General features: G+C 32.3%; 1 protein-coding gene across 1 annotated transcript; it reads left to right on the forward strand.

Annotated features, from left to right (window-relative positions):
• Positions 1–294: 294 nt before the first annotated feature.
• On the forward strand, positions 295–9155 carry BBS1 (Bardet-Biedl syndrome 1). The gene is made up of 13 exons (XM_085957717.1): positions 295–308; positions 2000–2162; positions 2671–2889; positions 3543–3845; positions 3979–4067; positions 4195–4348; positions 4440–4599; positions 4683–4751; positions 5658–5837; positions 6031–6164; positions 7004–7138; positions 8057–8170; positions 8904–9155. The coding sequence occupies exons 1-13, from the start codon at positions 295–297 to the stop codon at positions 9153–9155; spliced, it is 1986 nt and encodes a 661-aa protein (XP_085813843.1).
• The last annotated feature ends 10607 nt before the right edge of the window (positions 9156–19762 follow it).

The following is a 19762-nucleotide window of genomic DNA, read 5'->3' on the forward strand; positions in this document are numbered from 1 at the left end:
TCAATAATTTACTAAAAGCTTAATTAAAAAAAGATCCATACCAAAAGCACCGTCCAATCTCTTTGACACATACCTATTTCTGAAAGCTGCCTTGATTTTGAGAAACGTTTTGAAGAATTATTTCATTTGAGTCTTCAATTTACCATTTTTTTTATGTTGCATACGTGGAAAATTTTTAACCAGTTATGTTGGTAACTCACTGTAGCTATGGAAACTGGGGTATAAACATGTCATTACTAAAGGTTGTTTATTCTCTAGTCTATGAATTCAGATTCGATAATAAATTTGATAAAAATGAATGCCTTGAGGTGAGTTATATTTTTCAAACGCTTGTATAATAAAATTGTTACCTACCTATGTGGTTTAATTATACTAAAAACATTTAAGTGAGTTATAGTTATAGCATTTAATAAAAGATTAACTTAAACTGTGAATGCAGAAGAGTATACATAGCAGTGGAGGCTCTAATGATTTTTGTTAGTAACTATTCAATTAGTGCATTATTACGAATAGTCCAAATTAAGATACATTAGTATGAAAATATTTTTATAAAAATGTTTTTACACAATGGTCATCTGTACACATACAGATGTATCTGAGTCCACCCTTCGCCACTGCTACCCACATATTATAACGACCTACGATACATTAACAAAGTACCTATAGTAGTTTCATATTATTATGTAGATAGGTAAGTACCTACTCTAAAAATAATTATAATTCAACCAAAAATTACTTCCAATAATATTAATATAAAATTGATACCATCATTGAATAAATAATCAAAGTGAAAAATGTGAATTAACGCAACAATAGTGAACTAGGTGTGTTGTTTTAATTTTTCAATTAAATTACATGATTACTGCTATAAATGAGATATTATCTTGTTTAAAAATCCATGTCCATCTCGTTAGTACCAAAATATTCTATCTACTCAATTAATTTTAAAATATGACACATACTTATATTTATCCAAATTTATCCTAACTTCAATTTTTATCAAGAAAAACCGTTTCTCGCATATAACAAATTAATAATAATTGGTGAGTTAATTATGATTTATTTTTAAAGTGATTAAAAAACAATCAATTTTCACAATTTTTTTCGCAAATTATATTTTGGTATGACAGGTGCCTATTGCCATTTTATTAAGGCCATGCATTAGTTGAGGCACGGTCTAAAAAGATCGTCGCTAGGCGATGCGCGGATTGCGGGTGGCGGGTGAAAATGACGCCTGTCAAACGAAATATTAATTGTCATATAAATCCAACATACGTCCATTTTATGTTCTGTTTATTGTTCTATTAGTAACAATAATAATATATTCATTGACATGTTTTCTTTTTAAAGTAAATGGGTAACGTTTTTAGTCATCTTTACACGATTTTAGAATTAATTGACCCGTCGCCATCACGCAGCAAAGTGACGTGTTCCCGGGTCAACATTCTCTCAGTGAATGGCAGCGAGTCCAAAATTTCGTCGCGCGTACAGTTGAAAATTATTTGGGGTTTCACTGATGCGTCACCTTAAGGCAGCCAACATGTTAAAATATCATTCAACATAAAAAAAAAAAAAAAAAAAACATCACATCATAATATTATTATTATTATTATACTATTTTATGTTGTGACATCATTCTAGCGAGATTGTTCTTTAAAGATCGTTGATTGGGAGACTTGTTACCGACGAGCACATTGAAGGTGCGCATGGGTATGAGTTGTATGGTATTCAAATATATCCATGTACATTGTACACCTTACACATACACTGTATGCTATAATAGGTGACCATAGTTTTATTAATCGGCAGAGAGATGCCGCCTTACCTTATATAGATTTAGTTTGATAATTTTTTTTATTATCACGTATTTAAGATTAAAAATATGGGCGCGGTGCATCCCTATTAACCACACAGTAAAATTAGAGCCGCCACTGCATATCTAATGAATAATTATTGAAATTGAATTGAATCAATTACCATTCATTTGTCATACTTACAGTGATTTGAATCCAGTCTCACGATGGTTGGACGTTCTGGGAGCAGTCGGTCAAGGAATAAATACGTTACCAATGAATTTGGTATTTGCAGACACCAGCTATGATTCAGACTTTAAATTGATTATTGGAGATGTTGGGTTGTCAGAGATGAAGCCCAAATTAAAAGTAAGAGTGACACATTTAAAGTAGAGATCTGCTTTTTCCTAATTTCACATTTTATATTAAGCAGTAACTATTAGATAATAATAACAGTTTTAGAGAATTTTTAGTTTTTTTCTTACTAAGAGTATGGCTAGACCATGGCTGAATAATAATAATTGGTTCTCATAAATCAATATAGATGTCTAGAAATTGTTTTGTCGCTGTTTATTTCTTTTGTAACATTTTTAGGCTGTGACACAAACTAATATATTTTTTTTTAAATTTCCAATACCACAACACAGACCCACTGCGCCACTGATGTGACGTCGCCACTGATGTGAAGGGATTTTAATATCCTTTTATACAAATATTGGTTGCTAGCCATTAATCAATTCCATGTTCAGGCGATGAAAAGTGGCAGAACGACGTGGAGAATCCCTCTAATGCTATGGATCTCAATACCGTTATTCATGTTTGAAAAATTACCTGTCTGTGTTTCTATAATTTCATATTTTATTGATTTCACGAACAGGTATACAAAGGAACATCCATAATCACTGAAATAGTTCTGCCAAGCATACCTACTGGCGTAGTAAGTTTCTACACAAATGAGAGTGTGCCCCGGAACCCCCCTGTAGTTGCCGTTGTAATGTGTTCCAGCGTATTTATCTACAAGAACATGAAACTATTCTTCAAGTTCTATTTACCACCTTTGCAAATGCAATCGCTGGAAGTTGATGTTTGGAGACAGGTATTTTTTACTAAAAATAATAAATAAATAATTAGGATTATCAATAACTTTCAAACACATGTCTTCATGAAATCAAATAGTAAAATTTCAATAAATCATACTATAGTATAGTCAATAGTATGAACTGATGCGATTTCTTACAGTGCGCAGCAATTACGCAATGAATGAATTTGATTATTGTTAAGGTTCCTATTGCTCGACTGCACATAGATCATGAATGCTGCATTGCTTTCTCTCGCTCAGCACCGCTTCGAAAATATCTTTTTTTCTGTCAAAACATTATCGAACTTCAAGCTATGTGGGATGTTTGTAGAATCTCGATTAATTCGACTGACTGAGGATGAAGGTAGTCTAGAAAATCAAAAATAAAACATTTTTCCACTGTCTTAGAAACACTTACATAAAAATAATAGACAAAATGATAGGTATCACATATTTTATTAAATCTTAACCCATTTTGGGAATAAAAGTGTTACTATACATACACCATCTTCGGGACAGGAGGGACAAAACTGGGACATCTGGATTCCGTAACCGAGTGACAAACCCACATGACGTATCGCATTTTCAGTGTTGAATAAAAGAAAACTAATGAAATTGATCATTTCTACTAATGAGTGCTATGTATTGTGATTTCTTTTTGATTTTTGAAGCTGGAGGACAACAGTATACAAGAATACGAAAGCATCCAGAAGTATGTCGACAAGTTAGCAACATTACCGTTTGGATCCTTGACATCTCAATCCCAGCACCTCTTATCGTTGCCGCAAGAAAATCGGTTGGCTTTCATCAAACAAAACTCAGACAGTTTGTTGCAGAAGACATCTGTGATTGTGAGCGTGACAACACTGAACATGAATTCAATAGAGAAAGATGGCGTTGCATGCTTGATTTTAGGAACTGAAAACGGAGACGTGTTCTTTTTGGATCCGCAGACATTTACTGTTGTACATCAGGTAATATGGCATATTTTGTCACTATATTCATGTTGTTTCAATAAATTTAATGACTTTTAAATTTGATTTCCTTCGAGAAAGCAACATAATATTATATTATATTTATTAATCATTCATATTGATTTTTGGACAGGCCAGAGTATGTGCAGAGAAAAGCACTCCTACACATATGGTTTCTTGTGGCCTCTATGATGTCGAGTTTAGGATTGTTATTGCCACAAGGTGAGAAATGCATAATACCAAAAAAAATATGAACCAAAATTTTCCAAAAGTATTTCAATAGAAGTTATAAAATTATTACAAAATGTCACCTACATACTATTTAGGTACTGATGTGGTTTTCTTTTAGGGAATGCACAATTTGTGTTCTTCGGAGAGAATGGCTCGAAGGAAAATGCTTAGTTCATCTTCCAGCGTTGGCTGTTGATATACAGATCATGCCTGGAGATAGCAGTATTATCGTAGCTTGTATGGATAAAACATTAAAAAGTTATTCGAAAAAGGTTAGATATGTATATTCTATTATTTAAAAAATAAAGAATAGGTACAGGAATATGATATTAAAATAATTAATTGATAATGCAATAATTGTAGGGTAAAAGGATTTGGACGATCAATTTGCAAAGCCCGGTTTCAACATTGACATTGGTTCAATTGTCTCATTTGGGAGCTAATTTAATCGGTGTTGCCATGATTGGAGGTTTGATTCAGTTTTACAACGGGAAGAATATGGTGGACGCAATACACATGCAAGGTTGGTATACATTCTTCCATAGTTTCATTAATGAATTCAGATATTATCAAAATAAATCTTATTTTATATTATTTTATTTTTAGAAACTATTGTAGCAATGAAGTTTGGCCAAATGGGTCAGGAGGAACACGTTTTAGCTTTGGTGACTGTTGGTAAGATTTTCAATTTATCATTACTTACTTATAACATTTTTAATCATTTCCTATACAAATTTTATAAAGGCGCTTTCATATTGTGTTTTGTTTTAAGTATCTTTGTATTATAAGGAACCGAGAGATGTAAATGCGTCCTTATTATTCTGCCCTATAAAAATGAATAACCATTACTCCATATTGAGTGATTAGGAGATGAACGGCTTTAAAGTTTTTGACATAAAAATGCTTATATTTCTACAAATACAGTGAAGATATGATTAAAACTAATTAAAATAAAAAGCTGCAATATTTATAAATACTTATTAATTCACATAATTTACCGGATTCATCCACTTAGAGGGATAATGCCAACAGCTGCTATCTATGCAAATAGAGTTTCTTTGCTAATTCAGTTTCCAAATACTAATAATTTACAAAAAATATTCATGTATTTTTGGAAATTATTAGTATTTGGAAACATAAATGAAAAATAACTCTCCATTTTGCCACTTATCTGAGTAAACTGCTATACAGTAGAACCTCGATTACTCGATTACCTGGATTTTTGATTATCAGTTTGGTATGATTATAATAAAATTACAATTTAAAAAATATGTTTAGTAAAAAATCACTTTTTTTAAATGCAATTAAAAAGGTTATGCTGAAAGTATAGATGTTTTATTATTTTTTTGATTATCGTTATCCTGTATAATATACTGTTATATTGTATATTAATTTCATAAGGGCAATATTAATAATTGTTGCATATAATAGAGCTACAGAGAGAGAACAAGCTGAAAACAACATTAATAATAACATGGAATAGTTTATTCATACGAAACCAACCATTCTGAGAAAAATTTCAATATTCGTTTTATTACACCAGGTAACCGCCTAAAACAAAGTTAGTGATTTTCATTTCAGATGGAGAATTGATATTGAAAATTTTAAAGAGAACTGCAGATTTTAACCTCACCAGCATGGCAAACTCTCAAAAAACTCATCCGTCTATACTCGCGGCGCAGCAAGCACGGCCACTCTTGGTGCCGAAAAAATCTAAACTCTTTTTGGAACAAACATCAAGAGAACGGGAGCAAGCTGTCGGTATGAACTTGTTTATTTTTAATTTAAAAACATCTCGATTCATTTGGTGCATGATTAGGTGTATACTAGTGACATCTGTGAATTTATCATGAAGCATAATATATCTTATAGTACTAAATTCAAGTATATTTTTAAGGAATATAATTCATTGGTATTGAAATAATTATATTACCTAATTGATATGTGATTTCAGCAATGCACGTAACCTTTCAAAAGGAATTGTGTAAACTGAGGCTTCAGGTAGCCAAAGCGACGGTAGACGCCATGCAGAATGCAAATTATTCTCTCAGTACAGGCTCCGCTGAAACATTAAAACTATCTGCACAGGTAAATATTTTGATATCAAGAAGAATTAATCAATACCAATTAATGGTTTAAAGAAAATGTTTCACTGATCTTTTGTATAAATTGATTTAAATTTATTATTTTTACCGCACCAAGCACATTTCATGTATTTTTACTACAGTAATGGATGTCTAAAATTTAATTATCATCAATAATTCATAGTTTATGAAACTAAATTTGGATCAATAAAAATTAGGAAACACCATTTATATCACCAACTGACTTATTTAAAATATCTCTGAATTATTTTTTTTATACATTCATAAGATAGGTAGGTGTGTATATAATATAATTATTTGATCAATTATATATTATTTTAGTAGTGTGCGAAATAAAATACTGTTATTATTAGTTTAAAAATAGTCCACGGCCATAATTATTGAGTGTAGTTGCAAAAAGCGCCCAGTCCACATTTCGATGAAAAATGAGTTAAGTACATAATATTGTGTTTTACAAAATTTGTCACACGGGTTCACTTTATACCAAAATATTCTATAAATCCATAAAGTAAATTTCACTGATCGCAGAATATGCCAGCTTCAATTTGGTATTTATCGTTAAAAAAAGCTACTATGCTGTAAAATAGAGGATGCGTAGTTTTAAATAATCATAACTGACACAAAAATGCCTATTTCTCTATTTATGTTCTCTGTGGACTGACTGCTTTCTGCATAATAATATGCTAAGTTGTTTGTAAGTGTAATGTTTTTGATTGCCTTTGTATTGGAAAATCCTTAAATCTGATGTGTTGGCTTTTATATTTATTTAGAAATACAAAATCCAATAATGTTTAGTGTCACTATTTTTTTGTAATTCATTAGGTGCAAGGACTCGGACCGACATTCAAAATCTATCTAACGATTGAAAATTTATCAGCAGGAATTGCTGTTACAAATTTATCGCTTTTGCTAGTGGCAGATAAAAGAAATTATAACGTTTCAACTCCTTATATATCGGTGAGAAATTATTTTATTACAACTGTTGTATTTGGTTTATAACACCTTGAGGTTGTAATAGACGACTTTCATTTTGTGTTTATAGTATCTAAATATTGCACAAAAAATATCTGGGATTAATCTGGCCCCAAAAATAACCTTGTGAATAATTATAATTTTACAGTTTAAATACAGATGTGCATGTTTAGTTTATTTGTTATAATTACATATTCATGATAAGATAAGATAAGAGTTGAAAATATGCATAGTAAAAGTCGTTTGTAAAAAATGAATTTTTAGCTGTGTGTTTAATCGTATTAATCCACAAGTTTTAGAGCATGATAACGCCTGTAAGTACACGTGCATGGATTTACTTGCACCAATTCTGTGTATTTTACTATCACGATAAAAACTATTTACACGTAAAAGTGCTGCCTGTCTCGCGAATCTTATTCTTCAAGAGTAAGTGAAACGCGATGATGTCATTTTATGGTACTATTTGACAGGTTGTGAAAATCGATTAACCTCAAAATGAGTCTGCGCACTGTAGTTCGTTTTTTTACTGGCAGTTTCGCTACATCGTTCAACTGCACATGCGCAGATATTGCACGGTCCAATTGTCGCGTGAAAATTAATAAACTTCTGAACTTTTTTGATGCATTACAGTACATTTTTTTGTTATGGCCACGATAATACGTACCATCAGCAGGAAATCCATGCACGTGTAAACAGGGTATGAAAGTATGATAAAAGAAAACTGTCGATTAACAAAGGTGACAAATTTAATGTCACCTTCATTGACGAGGCTTCATCAGGTGAATGTCAGTATGCTAATATAGGAAAGTTCCAGTTAAAGACAACTTGCTGAGAATGGTGTTTTTTGAACGGTAAATAGATATAAGCAGCGTAAGTACTGTGGTTGATATTTGTGCCAAGCAGGTATTGGCAACTTCAAAAATAGAATCTAAGCTCCCTTTCAGCGTCATCTGCTTGGATATCGACAGCCATGAGATCGTTATCTCAATATTCAACATTCATCAACCATACACTTCGGTGAGACGTGTAAATGAGATACACTAGTGCGGAACGAGACACGCTGTGCTCAGAGATGCTTGATACATTTCAAACAAATTACGTACTGTAACTTTAGAACTTAAGGTTACTCTATAATGCACGGCAGAAAACTGTTTGTCATGATTTCATTTCGAGGGACAGGTATTTAATTTATGGTTTCCTATCAAACAGATAGTATCCGTCTTTTACCGGATTTGAATTTATTGCTCGAAAGCCAATACAACTAAGCTGGTCTTACAAAATACGTGATTGATTATTCTCTTATTTGGTTGTAGGTATACAATTTATGAATACAGTGGAGTGATATATTATATAAATAACCTGACAGTATGATATTCATACAGTCTGTCTTCTATAAGCTGGCGTGCGGTTTCCCCCCCGCTTCAGCATTCAGCACTGCATTCCTTCTCGTTCCCTCCCATTGAAAACTTGCAACAGTCGAACGCGATGGCACAATGCTTTCCATCGTGACGTGAACGCCAGCTTATAGAATACAGACTATAGTAATATCTTCACTATTATCTTTACTAGAGATAAGGAGAAAGTGTAAATACAACAAAACCGCATTCACATTAACAAACTCACATTTTTAAATATACATACATACATACTAACACATTCATAATGGAAAGGGGGTATCACTACCTATGTACATAAAAAGTTAAAAATTAATAAACAAGTTATATGAAGAATCTTGTTTTATTGTTTGTAGGTACCGTTGCTGGTTCCTGGCTGTCCATACATATTTGTTTCAAAGGTGACAGAGCTATTTTTGAATGATGTTCCCCAGAATAACGGGGATGGTGAACATATGGAGAACTGTGAATTTAAAGAATCAAGTGCAGATATGAAGGCACCGTTTAAAGTGATTCTTATGAAAGAGGGGCAAGTCCAACCTTTGCTGGCAGCGTCAATATACATTCCTCCTTCTGACCCTCTCATGATACCATTTACAAGCGACTGAAATGTGATTGTGTAAAATTAGAGTAAACTTAGTGTACCATAAGATAACCACTAGTACACACCTATACAGCTACCTCCACCTATCAGAGATATCTAGCGGAAAAATACGAAGCTTGTATTTTGAGACATTTTTTTGATAATTTACAATTTAAACTGTATTATGTATACTGTAAATATGTGTTTGAAAACTTTAAAAAGAAAAAAAATATTTAATTTTAAGGGGGGACATGCTCAGCGTAGGTCAAAATGGAGCTTTTGTTCTATTTTCAAAGCATGATCCTGGACATACCTTAAACGTTGTAGATAATCTATTTATATAATTTTGAAGCCTTATTATCCTCTATATTTATTTTAAACATTTGATGACTGCATAAAGTATTTTTATTACATAAAATAGTATTCTTTTAAACCTCTCGATCTAATGTTTTAGAATATAGTCATATTTCAGTACATAAATGTGCAGTGGTGTTAAGATTTTTTACATTTATTAATTTTTTAACGCATTTATAAAACCATCAGTATAATTTATATCGACATTATTATAGTAAAATATGTATGATAAAAAATTATATTGATAATCTCTGTGATCCCAAATTTGACAAGAATTAGGCATTTTATTATTCAAAAAATGGGCAAGATTAACACATTTGAAGATAATTCTAAAGATACTAATTATAAGCTATGTTTTTGAACATTCAAGTGTGATAAACATCCTACGAATAATGATTGCTTTATAATAATAAATTATTGACCTAAGAATAAGGTAGTGTTTTTTTGAAATACGCCATTTCTTTTGGCATTCCCCAGTGGTTAAGCTACAACATACGGCCGTAGCCATAAATTGACAAACTATAATTGAAGTAGGAAGTAAAATGATGTTAACGGGCGTGTTTGAACGTGTGCCTAACCGACATTTTATTTTAACGGTACATGTTCAAACACGCGCGTTAACATCATTTTACTCCCTACTTCAATTATAGTTTGTTAATTTATGGCTACGGCCGTATGTTGTAGCTTAACCACTGGGGAATACCAAAAGAAATGGCGTATTTCAAAAAAACACTACCTTATTCTTAGTCCAATAATTATTATAAAGCAATCATTATTCTTAGGATGTTTATCACACTTGAATGGTCAAAAACATAGCTTATAATTAGTATCTTTAGAATTATCTTCAAATGTGTTAATCTTGCCCATTTTTTGAATAATAAAATGCATAATTCTTGTCAAATTTGGGATGACAGAGATTATCAATATAATTTTTTATCGTAAATATTTCACTATAATAATGTCAATATAAATTATACTGATGGTTTTATAAATGCGTTTAAAAATTAATAAATGTAAAAAATCTTAACACCACTGCACATGTATGTACTGAAATATGACTATATTCTAAAACATTAGAGCGAGAGGTTTAAAAGAATACTATTTTATGTAATAAAAATACTTTATGCAGTCATCAAATGTTTCAAATAAATATAAAGGATAATAAGGCTTCAAAATTATATAAATAGATTATCTACAACGTTTAAGGTATGTCCAGGATCATGCTTTGAAAATAGAACAAAAGCTCCATTTTGACCCACGCTGAGCATGTCCGCCCTTGTAAAATGTAAATTTGTTATTATTAGGTATATATTATTTTATTGTCATATTTATTGTTACAATTTAGTTTATTAAGTTTTCTATAATGTCATGAAGAGATTTTTGTCTAATTCATAGTTTTAATGTTTTTAATATTTATTTAAAAAAACATCGATTTTTATAAAAACATAAATTTCTAGGTATAACTTGAAATCCTTTTTATTTATATCAAATCGAGCTCTAATATTAGGACCATACCTAAATAAGAAATAGTTGGATCAGTTCTCTTGAAGATGTTTTAAGGGATTTTTCAATAATTTACAATTTGAAAATGAAAATGTTTTCAACATTAAATCTTTTTATGTATAATATTACTAATCGAGCTTCGAAGCTCGATGTCATTTTTATAATAACTATACAACATATAAGAGATGATCTCTTATATATTGTATAGTTATTATAATTTGTAGGTACCTGACTAATGAAAAGGTTCGAATATGAAAGGAAAACTACAATTTTCACCCATCAACAACCATCAACAAGTATATATTATGGACCTCTATATACTGGCAGAGCTTCAGCCTCTTTCGCCTCTAAAGCTGTGTGATGTGGGGTTTTTTTTAGCTATGCTAATGCCTCGAACCATTGTGAGATAATGTTATCAATTCTATCACAGCATTTGGTTATTCTCATGTAGGGATTTGATTATGGCACCGAACTTAAGAGGGATCTCGTATATAGGTACTCCCAGTATTCTCCAGACGGAAGGGTGATGCGGACTGTCGAAAGCCTTCTCTTAATCCACAACACACAAAGCAGCAGGTCATTGAATAATTATGTGTAGTTCTGTTGGAGAATATGTCGAAGGTTACACAACATTACTCGTAAAAGTACAATCGTTATGTTGTTGACTGATGGTACTTGATGGAACATGAATAAATATTTGAATATAAATTATCTGAATATTGTAAACAGCAGAGCAATCGCAAAATTATAGTATGTTAAAATAATAATACCTACAATTTTATTCAACCTACATTTCTTACGACAGATACTAAATTACTATGGTTGTGCAAGGAATATTTTTTTTTATTGAATAATTACCGTTTTAATGAAATTTGCTACAATATACATAATCAGGATGATTATTAAACCCGTACTTATTATTGTAAAAGTAATTATTTATTTATAACCTATAGCCGAGGTTTTCAAAGTGTGTGCTGCGGCGTCCTGGAGCGCCTCGATTTATTCAAAGGGGGCGTCACAGGATATTATAAAAAAGTAAGACGATTGTTACAAGCCCTGACGGCTAAAATTATTAAGCATGGAACATGCTTTGCCTACTGATTCTCTGAATGCTGGTTGTCCAAATTCGAAAGAAAATTTATTTGTCAAAGTAACCGAATCCAAAGGATTCAAACATTTTTTATTACAATATTAATTACAATAATAAAACAAGTAGATAATAATAACAGAAGAACAATACGTCGCACAGCAAGTAGACTATTGAAGATAAATATAAAATGAAAATAATCGACGCGCGTAAGTAATCGAGGCGGGGCGCGGGCCGGGGGTGGGCGGCGCGTCTCTAGTTATTCTAAGTATATTTTTCGTAACGCTTTTTCGTCGGAGATCATGAGTAAAACATGTTCCATGTTAATAATGACTCCGTAATTATTGTAGATTCGTATACCTACTTCGGTATTCCGCCATACAAGTTACCTTCAAGTGAATTTCGGACATATAAGTAGATGTAATTTCTAATTCATAATTTTAAAACATTAATGTTTGGCAGCTTCTTTTGTAGTTTCTCAATAAGGACGATTGTATTTCCAAATCTGACCGACAGACAACTTATATTATAATCTATAGATATTTATGTACCCAATTCTCCTATTGTAAAATGATGGAAAAAAGTAAATAGGTGGTATTTCGTGGATCGGTACAGACTTTGAAATAAAATCAACTGACTTGCACGATGTCTTTGAAAAGTTGAATAAGTACACTTTGTATTATCCTGTAATTTGGCAACATGTACCCACATTCTGACATTGGTGGAGACGATATTGTTGACATTCATGAAAAAATATAACGTGCAAATGAAAAATAAATAAGATGGTGACAAAATATTGTTCACATTGCACATTAATGCAGGATTTTGTGACCTCCTGGAAGCTTTATAAAAGCGCCGATCTCAATTTAACAAATAGTTTAACAATACTATCAAGATGATAATGTAGAACCTCATATGGATTCAGGGCCCAATGTCAATTTAAATTTAATTCGGTAGAGGAAAAGAGATCTTCTAACTGAACATTTATAAAAAAAAACTTGTTGATATTGTGGATATTAATAAGTTGAATAAGGGTGTACATATATTATTATTCTTTACTCATACTGAATGCATGACATCAAACAATATCGCTGGAAATTCAATGTGAATTAATGAGGGAAGATACGCCTAATTTGATTTAATGTTTTGAGATCCGAGTGTCATGTTAATTATTGCTATTTTTAGGGCACCGTAAAAAATCTTAATGCAACGCCTTGAGACGAAAAAGTTTGAAAGCTACTGAGCTATAGGTAGGTTATCAATAATACTAACGTAATAATTATGCGCATATTTTTGTCGTGTACAAGTATTAGGCAGGGCTAACGTAACTATTGTTGACTGTGTTACTCAGTAGTCAGTACCTACTGTATTACATCAAGTCTATTGGATCGCTTTCTTTGGCTCGGCGTCCAGGGCTCGAAATGGACCGGAGCGCACCGGAGCACCATTCCGGTTCATAAAATCCCCAAAGTTATCGCTCCGTCTCGTGGAAATATTAATTTGACCGTGTAAGCTTGATATGCCATATAATAAACATTCTTAGACACTTGTCTATATAAAATACACATTCAATTAGATAACTATGTTAATATTTTCGTAAAATTATCGGGCGCTCCGTTTCGTAAAAAAATCCATTTCGAGCGCTGTCAGCGCCCCTTCTACTATACCTTGTTTCATTCCAAAACTATCGAATCTCACTGCAATGGGCTATATACAATATATATGTCGCTATTATAATAAATTGATCAATGCTGTTGATAAAAAATGAAACCGTGTGACCTGGGACGAAGACTACATTCAATTTACTGCAAAACCGTTTCGCACCGAGTTGGTAGATATTCTTTACATACTGAATGAAACAGAGTGTACCTACATAAAGTAGGTACCTACCTAAGTACCTATAAAGCTTATTTTTCACCATTTTTATTTGAATACATATTATTGAATGCATAATATCTAGTTCCGTCAATAATAATTATTACAAACACGTTTCTTAATAATATATAAATTCAATTACGAAGCTACGATAATATTATAACTTATAACATAACACAAAGAATTAGATTATTTTATAATATAAAGACTACATATTTTTATTATTGTTGGCAACTGGGATGTTGAATTTAGTAAGAGCCAAAGATGTTGAAAAATACCTTATCCTATAGAAATGGAGCCCTGTATAAATCTGAAGCAAAAAATGGCCACATATCCACAGAATAAGTTAGCTACAGATGACTTCGCTTTGCAGGTTCATTTGCAAACAATTTCACACTAATGCTATGACATTTATTTGATTCAAAATTCCAATTTTCAGGGCGTTTAAAATCGGAATACTTACTAACTGGGCGATGTGTTTATGGAGATTGCCAACTTAACCATGCTTCACACGTTTGCTAAACAAATTTAAATGTCATAGGTAATAGAAATCTATTTATAGTTCAAATTATTTTGTAAGAGCCTATAAGAAAATTGAGAAAATAAACGTATATAAATAAAAATCAGTTAAAACAACAAGTACCTATGATTAGAACTCTAGTTATATAATCAAGATGAACGCCCGAAACTGAGATGGCTTGGACTGCGCCATTGAATAACGTCAGCGCTGAATCTGAGTTCCCTGGCGCTGAATCTTCCAGGATGGTTTTTTTTGGAGACCAACGATTGTAGGACCTATCAGAAATACTAATGGAATCAACAGTGTTGATGGCCTATTATATGTGACACATATATTATTTAACTTGAAATAATATGTAAGTTGTTACCTGTATAATTACATAAGTTAAATATTGTTACCTACTTACATACCTAGCTAATTTTATTGAGGATACTACTAAGATCAACAACCATATCATTTTAATTAGGTAAACAGTTTACAATTTCTGGAAAAATATAAAATTCGATATCGTACCTACCGGAAAAAAATATATAATTACTTTATAATTGGGAAAGCCTCAATTACATTGAGCTTCTTTACGAGCTGTTTATTGGCGAATTTACAATCTGCCTGTAAAGTCGCCCAGTGTAATCATCGAATAAGCTAATAAGCAGGTTGTAAACATTCTACCGAGGAAAGTTGAAAGCCGGTCAACTTTACACGCTACACGCCGGCGTGTGGGCCTACTGCGTCTGCGCAGTAGAGCGCAGTACCAACCTCCCGGTAAAAAAACGAACTACGTTCCGCCAAAATAGTCGTTGGCTTGTGGCTTCTCAGCGAATGGAAAGTTTTGTGTGTAATCATCAAATCGCAGTAGCTGAATCGCCCGCTTTTAAATTCGCCAATTAACAGCTCGTAAAGAAGCTCAATGTAATTGAGGCTTTTTACCTACTTAATAAAATTGTAATATTTGTTGTATCTCGAATTCGAGATTGGTTTTTTGATTTCTCGAGAAATCGACATAATTACTCTTTTCGCGCCGATTTTCTTTAGACTTCCGGTTAAAAAAAATCTGCCAACAAATGGAAGGAAAGTGGAGACGTTATTTTTTAGCTCTTCAGGCCAAAAAAAAAACCCCCGATAAATTGGAGAAATCCCGTTTAGAATCATAGTCGAGACGTTTTTTTTTAACCGAAAAATCATATTTGCAAAATGCGCTGGCTAGACGCAGTGACTTATCCGGTATGGTTTATGCAAAAAATACGGAACACTTTCACAACGCTTTTCAGTTTGCGCGAGCTACAGTTTTCCCGTCCATACACACGCTCTTCCCGATACAAACCGGTTTGCGGAGGTAAGCTTGTGGTAAACCATGAGCGTCTAGCGGTGGCGGTCAGCAGCTTAGCCTAGTGTTCATTTTTCGATTCCTCGAAAATCTCGTTGATGATTTTATCGAAAATTCGGAAAATTACTTTCTTGGGATTCGATTCTAGCCTCGAATTTTTTTTCTGATTATTTCTCGAGATTTCTCGATCACAACCTCCTCTGGTTTCAACAGCTACTTATATGAATAATAAAATATCTACATGCTAAGAATCTGCTACTACGTTGTACGGAAGACAATAATTTCTTGAGGAGGTCGCGTCATCTGTTCACTATGTGCTCGGCCGTAGTAAATTGGCGGGCGCAGCGCGGCGGCATCTTGCGAAACTCAAACGGATAACCGTGTGTATTTTGCCCTAAAAAATACACTGTCTACGAACATTTCACACACGGTTATACGTTTGAGTTGCGCAAGACGCCGCCGCGCCGCCCCCGCGCGACCACTACGTTCTTGCACTAAATTATTATGATAGCGTGTATCTTCTAGAACAGTGGTCTCCAACCTTTATGTTACTACGCCTCCCTTTAAAAAAAATCTAATCTTGGCGCCTCCCCCCCTTTATTTCATTAAATAATACAGACACTTTTTTAACACACAAGTTTTTACTATTTACTTATATTAAATTCATTTTTTAATTAATTTTTTTTTCATGCGACGAATGAGCTTGTTTATTACCACAATCAATTTTAATAGAAGTCAACCAAATTCATCATCGTTCATTGACAAAAATTAATGGATTCTATCATGGGCTCCACATACTGAATAGGGCCCACAGGCCAGGATCTTTCACCCATATATTTAAAATATTTAATAGCCCTGAAACAAAGCAGCGCCGCAGGCGACTTTTTTACTATTAATAAAATAATATGAAAAATGCATTAGCAAACTAACCAAGAACTCAGGAAATAGATTTTTGTTTGCTTCAATATATCTGGCGTAGAAATCATTTAAAAGTGAAGACATGTATTATTGTTATATTATATTAAAGAAATCACGTCAAAAACAATTTAAAAAAACAATATCACACCCTGCCTACACGCTTCAGTTGACACTTTAGCTACGAGTAACATTTAAATTTGAGGTTATTGTTTTCATGCAACCAGCGGTCGTTTTGTGCATTACCGAAACAGAGCGTTTGCAAAAGCGCCATTTTTAAATTTCTCCGCTCCAAATATTTTATTTGTAGATATTATGGTATAAAAATTAATTTATTAAAAAATTTTGGCGCCTCCCCTGGCAATAGATCGCGCCTCCCAGGTTGGAAACCGCTGTTCTAGAATCTAGACGTCATAATAATTTACAACAAACTGATACTTACTTATTATGTAGGCAGATATTTTTTTATATAACTTATATAGGTATGTTAGTTTTCTACGCCATTTTTTATAATTTGTAATTTATAACTCTTATAGCTTTTTCTAGTAGATGGTCAAACATCACAGCTGTTTTCGGATTTGGCCGAAAATTCTCTTATACTAAAAAATACAATATCATAATAGAGATAATAATGTTATAAATATATCTGAAAATTTGTACAATCAATAACAAACAAACCAAACTTAAATGACATGAAGTTAAATAGATAGAAATACTTTGTCATTTTACGCTAAAATTGACTCATGAACAAATTCAAGATTTATTTTAAATCTTATAAATTCTGATTAAAAGTTATATTTTTTAAGAAATTGGTCTTATTTACAAAAAAATCGGTGTGTGTACTTATGTAGGTGCGCGCGTTAGAAGTTATACTTCTTTAGCGTAACAAAACCAAATAAACCGTTACCTGAGTATATTAATACTACAGTGGATTAGGTTGATGAAAACGTACGCGATTCTTCTGTGTCTCATACAGCAATGATAATTGTAATTTCATTATTGTATTGGACCAAAACTCATCTTTGCCATCCAGCGGTTATAATCGATTCAGAAGTGCCAATGATGAATTAATAAAAAATCTAATTTTATTTATATTTTTGAATTATTTACCAACTCAATATTCACAAAATTTATTTATTTATTGATATATAATTTTACTCATAAATAATACTTACATAAATATAGCCTCAAATCTTGATATACAATCTTTAAAATAAAAATAAATATACACTTCAATATAAATAACGTTGTATGAATATAAATTAACAACACGCGAAAACAACGTACTGTTTACTTGGTTGTATTGAACGACTAACTAAATGACACTATGCGCATGCGCATGTACCCTCGAGACCGAAATGAATATAATCATAATAATAAATTGTGTTGCATCGGCGCGCGCAACTTCGTCACACGCCAAAAATACACTCTGATCTGTTTTCCCAAACGCGCCAAAAGAAGTTTAACTTCAAAAATGTTGAAAATCACTGGTATTAGCATCGACATGTAGATTAAACATGTACCTACGTAAGTGGAGAAAAAAAATATATACAACCTAATAGGCTAATACCATACCAGCTATATGAAACTACGAAAATATTTCACCACAGCACGTCCCTAGATAACAATTATCATAGTATTTATGTACGTGACTACTATGTCTTTTAAAGCGTTTTCTCAACCATGACGAAAGTCGAATCATAAACGACAAACGTATAAAATACCTGCAAATTTATATAGCATCTGCTCAGTAGCGAATAATCGTATAGGCCTAGACCTCGGGACCTTAAAGACCCATAAAAAAGACAATTAAATAATTACAAGATAAAAAGAACTTTTTATATACAACGTTTTTAAATTTTCTGTTGAATCATATAAGCTTGACTTGACTAGCTTAAACGATCAAAAAAATTGTATTTGATAGAAATAATACTGAAATGTCATTTTGACACTCATATTGATTTCCATAGTAACGCACGTATATACCTATTAATAATTTAGTTGTTAGGACCCTAGCAACCAATAATATTGGATTGGATTACGGATTTATTCCGAAATAACTTTTCATACAAAACAGAATTAACTGAAAATGAATTCAATTCTACTTAAAGATGGCTAAAAGTATTTTCAAAAAATGCATTGGCATCGTGTTCTGATATATTCTAAAAGTTTCAAATGTCTAGCTAGTCGGGAAGTTAGTTAAAAATCGATTGCAATATTTGTACCGGACAAACAACCATCGGACAAATAAGAATACGACCTAATAAAAACGTTGTAAAGTATGAAATTTTCACAAACCCATATTGTTGTAATGAATATACAATAATACTAATTTGAATATATGTAAATGAGAAAATATTTAAGGAAATGAATCACCATCCATAGGCGTACGTTTTCCTATATAATATACTGCAGGCGTGTTCAACTCGTCGATGGCGGGATGGATTTACGTCGATCACACTGTGAAAATGCAAAAGGCGTCCCCTATACTCAGTTGTAATATAATAACAATAACATTATTTCAATGAGAGAAAGCATTGTCCATTTTTATTTTCTTAAACAACTTTCGTGAAAGTCGTTTCCAAGTTAACCGTGAGAAAACCCCCGTAACACACGATTCGTATTGCATTACTCACGGACTGGCCCAGGAGTGAGAGAAAGAGAGCACGTGGATCGACACACTTAAAACTGATGCATAAATCTCCTTACAATCGCGCAGTAGGAGAATATTTTGACAATGGGTGCAATGAGTGTCCAAAATAATAGCAAAAAATGTAATTTTCACGACGAATGAGTAATCAATTAAGTATTTCTTTGTGTTGGTGAAAGATAAGAAAGTAAATGTCATTTAATTTGTATCGTCTGTTTGTTCAACTTGAAGAATAACAATAATAAAATGTGGTATATCAACTTCCAATTTTTAATACTAGATAGTTAGATCACACCCGACTTGAAGTTGGACATGCCTGCTCCACCATATCATATTACGGTTCCATGACAAAACAGAACAGTGACAAAAGAGGACATGACAAAACAGAACATGACAAAACAAAA

The sequence above is a fragment of the Rhyacophila brunnea genome, unplaced genomic scaffold, assembly GCF_057557595.1.
Source record: "Rhyacophila brunnea isolate RB1 unplaced genomic scaffold, BYU_Rbru_1.0 scaffold_7, whole genome shotgun sequence".
NCBI classification, from domain to species: Eukaryota; Metazoa; Arthropoda; class Insecta; order Trichoptera; family Rhyacophilidae; genus Rhyacophila; species Rhyacophila brunnea.